At 38.6% G+C, this 10,085-nt stretch overlaps 1 protein-coding gene across 1 annotated transcript; it reads right to left on the minus strand.

Annotated features, from left to right (window-relative positions):
• Positions 1-6: 6 nt before the first annotated feature.
• On the minus strand, positions 7-8,885 carry LOC141333916 (uncharacterized). Its single transcript, XM_073839071.1, has 2 exons — positions 8,736-8,885; positions 7-1,046 (listed from the first exon to the last, which is right to left on the minus strand). Exons 1-2 carry the CDS (start codon positions 8,818-8,820, stop codon positions 10-12), a joined length of 1,122 nt encoding a protein of 373 aa, XP_073695172.1. The 5' UTR covers positions 8,821-8,885; the 3' UTR covers positions 7-9.
• Between the last annotated feature and the right edge of the window lie 1,200 nt (positions 8,886-10,085).

Raw genomic sequence — 10,085 nt, forward strand, 5'->3', positions numbered from 1 at the left:
ACAGTTTTCTCATGTGTGAAACCTCATGTGATATTTAAGTTCTGCTTTATATCTGAAACTATTTCCGCAGTGACCACATACAAACGGCTTCTCTCCAGAGTGAACTCTCATGTGGCTCTTAAGGGATCCTTCTAGGTTGAAACTTCTTCCACATTGCTGGCAGGTGAAAGGCTTCTCTCCAGTGTGAATTATTTTGTGGTTTTCTAAGTGCCGTTTATCATTAAACCTCTTTCCGCACTGAGAGCATTTGTAGGGTAGCTTTCCAGAGTGAATTCTCATGTGGTCTTCAAAGCGCCGTTTTTGACGAAAACTCTTTCCACACTCAGAGCATGTGTGGGGTTTCGCTCTATGAGTCTTCATATGAACTTTAAGGTTTTTATTTAGATCAAAACTCATTCCACACTGATCACACATATAAGACTGGTCGCCATTGTGAATTCTCATGTGACTGATAAAGCTCTCTTTTTGAGTGAAACTTACTCCACACTGTTGGCAGGTGAGAAGGCTCTCTCCAGTGTGAATTGTCATGTGGCAATGGAGGTTTCCTTTCCGGTTAAAACCTCTTCCACACTGTTGGCAGGAGTAAAGCTTCTCTCCAGTGTGAACCCTCATGTGGCTGTTAAGGTTTCCTTTTCGGTTGAAACCTCTTCCACATTGCTGGCAGGTGAAAGGCTTCTCTCCAGTGTGAACTCTTACGTGATCTTCAAAACGTGCTTTATGATTAAAGCTCTTTCCGCACTGAGTGCATGTGTAGGGTTGCTTAGTGTAAATACTCATATGGTCTTCAAAGTGTTGTTTTTGATGGAAACTCTGTCCGCACTGAGGGCATGTGTAGGGATTCTCTCCAGTGTGTCTTTCCATTTGAGTGAAACACTTTCCAGACTGCTGAGGAGTGAAATTACTTCTTCCTGTCTTTTGAGTCCTTTTCCTTAAGCTAGACTTTTCAGTCTGTGAACAACTAACAGATTTTTCTCCATTTATGAAATCATGATCTTTCTCTTCCATTTCATTCAGTACTTGACTCTCCTCTTTCAGTGCCATCAGGTCTAAGGTGAAAAAAGACAAATAAAAGTTAACACCAGTTTAATGACACAAAACAGACAAGACAACCAGTGCCGGCCTGTAGGTTTGTGAGGCCCTAGGCAAGATAATGCAAAGGGGGCCCACTAGTCTAAAAAACTGTCAGAGAAACGAATGAAGAGCACATAAAATGACTATTTACATATTTAAGTGTGAAAGTGTATTAATTGTAACATATTCAACAAACATATGTAAAAATAGAAAAAAATAGAAGTGCAAGTGAACTTGAGTAAACGGACACAAGAAAGTAAAAAAGTCAAATAAATAAAATATAAATTAAGTATACACAACAACTAAATATAAATAAACAGATCATAGACAAAATAAACATAGGCCTACTAATAATCATAAATGATAAGACATGAAGGCTATTGTGCTTATTTTTAACGATTGATTGATGATCACACACAAAAAAAAAAAAACTTTATTTGCATTAGATATATACATATATAGATTAGGGCTGTCCCCGAATAGTCGAAGATTCGATGCATCGATATGCGGAGCCTGATTCGACCACCGATCTCACAGTCGAATCTTCGCGGGTGAAACGAGCATCATACCATTTTGCCAATATGGGGGTGCTCAATGTCTAATTGCACACAGAACTACTGGTTTTGTACGGTTATATTAAGTTATATACAGCCTTTGATTATGATAATGCAGTAAAAACAAAAGTGAAAAGAAAGAAGCGTTCAGTAAATATTTTTAACGTGTTTGTGAATAATTCCAACCACCCCTGTGACAAATTTAATTTTCACTTTCTCTGATGCATGACGAGATGAGGACCATCTTGACCGGTTTTTGCAGTTGGAGGCGCCTCTTTTGAATGGTTTTCTGTTGGCAGTGAGCGTTCTGTGCCCTGTTTATGCGCCCCCGGCTGCTGCGCCTCGCGTTTTGCAGGAGCGCTCTGAGCGCCTGAAGTTGAAAAAAAAAATCAACTCTGAGCGGAAAAACACCCAACGTCATTCGCGTTCTTTTCCATTGTCCAATCGAATGAATGGAGATGCGGGTCTTCTGTTGTGATGGCGAAAGTTTACCGTTGCTTAAAAAGTCCGGAGACTGCAAGAAATGGAGGAGAAACCTTTGGTGTCTATCGTGGGTAGCCCGGAGCTGTATTATTTAGGGTTTCTGCTAATATGACAGTTTACTTAACAGCAAAAAACTAAGTTAGATCGCTCGCGCTATAATCCTTTGAATTGACTGACAGGACAGCTGTTTTGGTCGTTGCTTAGCAACATAAAAAAACCGCAGCACACTGCTCTTTCATTAAAAGTCACCAAAAAAGGCAGTGCTGTGCGCCTCGCGTTTTTAGAACTAAAAGACGCGTTCTGTGTTTTTATTTAAACCTAAATAAGTTTGTCTGTCAGTTGGCAGGCAGTTTTGGTCGCTTATAAAATAAAATAAAAATAGTTTTACCCTCCTGCTGACTATAGTGTCGTGCCCCTCCCAACCCATTCACACACGCACATAAGATGATTCGACTATCGGTCGACTATAGAAAGATTCGAAAATTCTGATTCGACTATGAAAATTCATAGTCGGGGACAGCCCTAATATAGATATACAGGGGTTGGACAATGAAACTGAAACACCTGGTTTTAGACCACAGTTAGTATGGTGTTGGGCCTCCTTTTTTTGGCCAATAGAGCATTTCGTCTTTGGAATTGTCATATACAAGTCCTGCACAGTTGCCAAAGGCATTTTGAGCCATTCTCCTCTTGCAGATCAGGGGTCAGGTCACTACATGATACTGGTGTAGGAAAATGTCATCTGACTCGCTCCTCCAAAACACCCCAAAGTGGCACAATAATATTCAGATCTGGTGACTATGCATGCCATGGGAGATGTCCAACTTCACTTTTCTTGTTCATCAGACCAATTCTCTATTGGCCAAAAAAAGGAGGCCCAACACCGTACTAACTGTGGTCTAAAACCAGGTGTTTCAGTTTCATTGTCCAACCCCTGTATATATTTAAATTTGTCCTTGTATGGCAAGTCTATCTGTGATTATGGGCATTATTACATGTATAAAACAAAGCACTACAGCAATAAATATTATGTAGCAGTCAAAACATCCCTTTTTACAGCTCTGGAAAGATATTGTTTGGATTCCATTTCTAACTTAATTTCGTCCTTTCGGTAACACTTTAGAATACTGTTTCTAACTTACTGCAGAACTAATAAGGAATTATTGAAGAACTAACGGCTAACCATTCATTAACACTTGACTCACTACTGTTAACTACTAAGGAAGATGTGCTAACTGATCAGTATACACTTTTATGAATGTGCTAAGTAACAGGTAGCTAATCAATAACTAATGTTTTCTGTCATACCTCCTGGAGAACTACTATTAAATATCTCATTGTTATGGTTCAAGAAAAAACCTGTGGTTAGAAGCATCGTTGCTTCTTAGTAACAAATGTGGGCTTAATAAATTATGTTCTTGGTCACAGGTTGCAAGTTAACACGCAGTACAATCTATATCCTCAATTGTATCTAAAAATAAATGCGTTTTACTCTATTTTTGTGCGTCCTTTATAAGCGTTGTTTATGAATAGTGCGCATGTGCACAAATGCCTGAGGGACCCCCGGAGTATGACGTAAGAGAGAACACGTGATGAATCAAACATCAAATAAAGCGAAATGACAGGGAACAAAAATAGTAAATGAGTCATTAGGTGCCATGTTCAATATAGCTGCATTTTTGAGAGACCCTAATCAGTTAAACAGCACAAGTTATTACTCGGTGATGTCATTAACAACGGCCCTAAGTTGTTGAACTAATGTGGTTCAAACGACGGAGATGCGACCGTGTTCGGGAAACACTCGTGACTAGCTAGTTCGTTTCCACAACGTTGCATCGTACTGTGGAGGTTAACCAGCGAGTTATGTCGTTGTACGGGAAACGCACCCCAGTGCAATTTTATTTCAGTTGAAACAACTCAGACTTACATTTTAGTCTAGGACTAGGCTTAAGCCCAGTGGCGTACCGGACACCCCCGCAGCCCCCGCGGTGTGTGGGGGCCCCGTCGCAGGACATTCTAAAAGGCAGTGCTTCGAGACGCTGAAATAGACGCGAGACGCGAGCGCAAAGGTAGTGCAGTGGAGCGAGTTTAATGTTCTATAATAACAATCGGGGGAAACATTTTTCTCACATTTTACTTTAACACTATACTTCTAAAACAAACGAGTCGTCAAAGAGGATAAGTTTAGGCTACGCTTAATGTGGCTTACGGAGCCCCAGGGGAAAAATTTAAAGCGTGCGCACAATAGTATATTTCGCTCCATCATTTTACTAAATCATATGCACCACTTAGGCCTAGTAACTCGTTCCCTTGTATTAAGTAATTTGAGTGCACGATATAATAATTTGGCTGTTGATTTGATTGAACTAAATACTGGTCACTACTTAATAGATTTTAATCTCATGCATAAATTAGTAACATGAGAAAATACGAATTCGTGCGGACGATTTTCTCTGTATGATTGAAGCAGGGCTTAAAAAGTGGTTAATTCTGAGTGGAATCTGTATCTTTCCGTTTCTGTTTATGCGTTTCTCTGTATTATTACCGTTCAGCGTTTTCTTTAGGCTACTCAAAAGAGAGTCTTGATCTGGTAACTGCGCTTAATCATCGCCAACACAGCATCATCTTTTCTAGATTTTAGCCAAATGCAGGCCTGATAGTGGAAAAAATTCCTGAGCCTGAACTTTTTTTTCCCTTGCCCCCCGAGGTGAGTGGGGTGGAGGTACTATGTATGCAACGCACTTTTAACACATAACTTGTTGGTTCAGTTCAGTCAGGTTTTTTTTTTTTTTTACAAAAAAAGCTTATAGATTGGCATTTCAGCCTTTATCCCATTAAAAATGAATAAATCAAGTATATAATGCATAACATTTATTTAAAACAATGTCCTAATTGTTTAGATTTTTAGAAAGCACATTAACTTCTTTCACATTTACAACTCTGTGTTTGCATAAAAAAACATTGGTCGAGATTTGCAATAATCTGACCAAAAACAGCTAAAAATTTGGACGTGCAAATTAATTCTATGTCACGAGGGGGCGCTTTAGGAGCGCTGAAATATTACGGTTTCCCTAAGAATGGCTGAAAGCAAAGCAGCATTAACGCTGTTTTATCAGTCATGAAATGAAAATGCCAACGACACGTTTCTGAGGACAGTCGCTTCCCTTCAGATACATTCATATAAAGACAACAGTGCCGCGTTTTGACTTTGAAAGTGCAGTGAGCATATTTATTCAATGAAATCATTGCCTCTTAAAGTTTAATCCAGCTCTATCGCGATTCTCGTCTTTCTGTCCCCAACTGGAAGACCTCTTAAAATAATTAATCCTCTTCTTTTACTATTTAAAATATTTACCACTTTTTATGGCCTTAAATTTGATACAACTAAATTGAGTTTTAAGGACCCCATGAGCCCTCTACTTCAGGATAGCCCGTCGGGCAGCCGGTCAAATAATGTTGGTAGCCCGACTGGAAAACCCAATAGCTCCGGGACGTCGGGCTAGCGATTTTGCGAGCCCTGTAAATATGCCTTTATCGAAATCCTTAATGTCTTCCCCTGGCTTCATGAACATATCCATGACTTACGGTTTGAGTTGCCAGTAGGAGACAATTGTACAGTATGGGAGCTAAAAACACCTTCGCGCATGGAGCATTGCCTTAATCTGTATCAATCTATTTGACAAAGACACAAGGCCCGCCCCTTCCCTACTTCTGATTGGCTCATCGGCTAGAATGTGACTTGTTTGAGTCGTTGAGCGTCAAGCTGCTCTCTGACCTGCACATCTCAGAGAAATGACAGATCAATATCCGCGAACCTGATTTTTTTTTTCCCCGCAGCCACAGTACGCCGGAAATCCGGCGTGGTGCCGGAACGCTATCACCCCTGCAAATGTTTTAAACAAAAGAAAAAACTTTAAACGCTTTAAAGATATTTAAATATGTTTTTCAATATGTGACCCTGGACCACAAAACCAGGCTGGGGTATATTTGTAGCAATAGCCAAAAATACATAGTATGAGTCAAAATTATTGATTTTTCTTTTATGCCAAAAATCATTAGGAAATTAAGTAAAGATCATGTTCCATGAAGATTTTTTTGTAAAATTCTTGGTTAGTAATATGCATTGTTAAGAACTTAAATGGACAAATTTAAAGGTGATTTTCTCAGTATTTTGATTTTTTTGCACTCTCAGATTTCAGATTTTAAATAGATGTATCTCGGCCAAATATTGTCCTGTCCTAACAAACCATACATCAATAGAAAGCTTATATATTGAGCTTTCATATGATGTATACATCTCAGTTTTGTAAAATTTAACCTTATGACTGATTTTGTGGTCCAGGGTCACATATATTTAAAATGTTTGCTATATAGGTATACCACGCTACTTGTGTAAAATTGTGTTTTGAGAGGAGAAAACATACGTCACATTTAATTACATTCAGAAATAGCTAATGTAGGCTAAAATACCGGTAGCCTAAATAAAAATGCTTACAAACATTATAAACACAACTAGGCTATTTTATTCCTATCTCTCCACAACAAATTATCCACAAAAGTATCCTTCACAAAGCCTATAACAGCACAGTGAGTCGCTGGTCACGCTAAACGGACTATTTAAATTAAGAATTGTAACCTTTATATTTTTCTTAAAATGTATTTTATTTTGATAATGAACAAGCTGCAATGTTATAGCAAAAATGTGTGAGCGCGTGAGGCGCCAGTGCGATCACTGCATTGTTTTTTCATACCAATGTTGCAGCTGATAGAAGCCAATATAGCCTATCATTCATCACTGTAAGCTTCGGCAAAAAAGGAAAGAAAAGAAATAAAGAAAACGGCTTTCCCCCTCGTTTTCCTTTACATGAACTTTGGATTGTGTCAAAATGAATCGATGTTAATGTTAATGATTTAAGTGAAATATATTTATATGTTTTTGTGCTGTGGTCCGCTGCTGCGCTTCTATGAGCGGTTCACTGACGGTTTGTCACCAGACTTTTTTCATACAATGTATCGTTCGTTCTCGAAATTTAAATGATCAAGACATTTCTCCGGAGCACAATGTTACAAGAAAGACAGTCCAGTTTAGCTCTTCTAATTATTAACATCAACATAAAATCGTTAGTCAAAGTCTTTGCACACCGAAACGCTCGCAATATATAGACTAAATATTTATTCCTGCATGGATTTCAGTCTGATTGACAAGCAATTAAATACGCACAGTATATGATATATGCTATTAATAATAACGTCAAATGCATCAGTGCAACGATAATTCACCACATTCATTACTGATAAATCAATTGTAAATGGGAGAGACTGACTCAGGCGCACAATAAATTTTCATGCATGACATCACTGCTGGTGGGAGGGGCCCCATCTCGTTTTTTCCGGGGGGGCCTCTAAGATGTGCGGTACTCCACTGCTTAAGCCTTGTCTGCTTCATTCACGAGAAATCCCTAATATGGACAAAGACGGTTTCATGTACGATGTGACTGGAGAAAATCTAGTCAAGCCATATTCGGTATTTTCATATGAATAAACTAGATGCAACGCAATGCTAATCAACAGCCTTTATCACTTCATAGAATATACTATATTAAATAATGATTTCGCCTTATTCTGTGATGTGGAACCACGTCAGATGACAAAAGAAAGTTATTTCAAACACTCGACTGATGTTATTAAATGATTTTGGAGATAAGCATGTCATTAAAATGTTCTCTTTAGATAGCAGGTTTGTAAACAGACTTAAACCCATGCAAAAATCCCAGCACGCGTTCGATTGAGGTAAATTAGAACGCACAGACTGATTTTTTTCATACGTTCGACACATGCCGCACTGCGCAGCTCTGGTGCGTCACCCCAGTTATGCAGACAGAAGGTGTGTGTGGCTTGAAGTTGCGTTGCGCACACCGATCGGTGTATGACCGCAAGAACGTTTTGAAAGCTATATCTCTGATTTTAAACATTGATCTTACTGCGCAGCGCCGCTTCAATTCGAACGCACTTAAAAATCCAAATGACACCCTCGCAACCGCGTTGTTGGACGGGCCGGCACTGCAGACAACAATTCAAATCACAAAACATATTACATTTAACGACATTATTACAATTCCAGTATAAACAAAGAAACATGGAGGACAGAGAACAATTTTTTTAATCACATAGTTCTTCATCAAGCAGTCTCTGGTCTTTTCATAAGCATCCTTTAGCATTGCGTATAATATATTTCTCCCTTCATCATATTTCCTATAGAGTCACAGTTATAAGGAAATTTAGATGCTCATGTCTAAAAGTGAGTTTTGCTATTAAAATGGTTTTAATGTCTGAAATATTTATGCTAGTTGATAGCCGGATATGAAAACAACTTTTACTTACCTCTGTCACATGAAAAAATGTCACTCATTCCTAACAGTGAACATTAACATTTAAATATAGGGAGACACAAGTCTTTAAATGCTGTTTTTAAATCAGTGCACTAAAAGAGTAGAAAATGGGCTTCTTTTTTATGCTTTCAAAAAAGAAAGCTGCAGGAGGGCAGACAGTGTAGAAAAACACCTGCTAAAAGCAAAGGCATTGAGAAAATGTACATAGCACAGTTGAGCTTTGAGAATGAAAACCAACCTGTTTGTTCCTCAGTTTCTTCATGTTTGACTCTGAATGTTTCTTCGATCTTCATGTCTTCACTCTCCTCTTTAATAAACGCCATCTTTATAATAGTGTGTCACGGGGATCTCAGTTGGTCCACTGTGATTTTTTTTCTGTGTTGTGAAACTTTGCCCTGTTTAAAATGAGAATAATTAACATCTGTGTGCATCTCCATCAGCCATAGTTCAGTAGTCATTGCACTGGTAAGGGAGTCATAGTGATAGTTAATAGACTTAAATAATCTGATTAGACAAACACTCAAACTTCCCTGCTGGTTAGGTATGTTTTGGTGCTGGGATGCTGGTCCTTTGCTGGTTTATGCTGGTCCTTTGCTGGTTTATGCTGGTCTTTTTCTGGTTTATGCTGGTCCTTTGCTGGTTTAAGCTGGTCCTTTGCTGGTTAATGCTGGTCAAGTTGCTGGTCAAGGACCAGTTTAGACCATCTTAAACCAGCAAAGGACCAGCATAAACCAGCAAAGGACCAGCATAAACCAGCAAAGGACCAGCTTAGACCAGTTTAAACCAACTTCAACCAGCAAAGGACCAGCAAAAACCAGCTTCAACCAGCAAAGTAGGCTACCAGATTACACCAGCAAAATACCAGCAAAAGACCAGCATAAACCAGCTAAAACCAGCATCCCTGCACCAAAACATCCCTAACAAGCATGTGCTGTTTTTTTTCAGCAGGGTTTAACTTACTATTCCGTTTTCATTAACATTTAATGACTACACATTTAAAAAAAATCGCTATTGTATTTTGAAGGCCTGTCAGTAAAACATTTGCAATCGTTTGTAAAAGTTGCCATTACTCAGGTTTGAGTTTGTTCTCGTTGCACTGTTTTGAGCAGCAGAGAGCGGCGAATCGAACGATTCAAAACAGTGAATCATTTTGTGCATCAAATGATTCAATTGACTCGGATTTGGAATTCATGTTTACGATTATCTGAACCACTAACAGAGAGAGAAACCAGACGCTGTGACTCACAATAAATAACGTTCATTATTAAATAAAATCTTACAATGTTACACGCAATAATTATAAAGTTTCAATCGCTTGTAAACCATATAAAACTGACTAAACGCTTTGTATGAACTTAAACACTTTAAATGGTTAAGACTACAAACCTTTCTTCAGCTGAAAGCAAACACTGGTGCAGGAGCGCGCCGCAGCCTTATGACGTCAAACCAGCAGATCAAAATAAAAGTCCTGTTCACGCGCTTCTGTGTCTACTATTCAAAAAGTGCATAGATATTTACATGGAGATACATCTAAATAATAAAACTTTCGTCAGTGGTATTCTGAGTTTTATTCTTGGTGAAATAAATA

This window comes from Garra rufa, chromosome 4 (assembly GCF_049309525.1).
Source record: "Garra rufa chromosome 4, GarRuf1.0, whole genome shotgun sequence".
NCBI lineage: Eukaryota > Metazoa > Chordata > Actinopteri > Cypriniformes > Cyprinidae > Garra > Garra rufa.

What these genes read in the sequence shown, in the direction of transcription:
- LOC141333916 (XM_073839071.1), bottom strand. Translation starts at nt 8,820, where the DNA reads ATGGCGTTTATTAAAGAGGAGAGTGAAGACATGAAGATCGAAGAAACA. An exon ending in AGAAACTGAGGAACAAACAG is followed by an intron (nt 1,047 to 8,735) that starts GTTGGTTTTCAT and finishes TTTTCACCTTAG; the next exon opens with ACCTGATGGCACTGAAAGAG.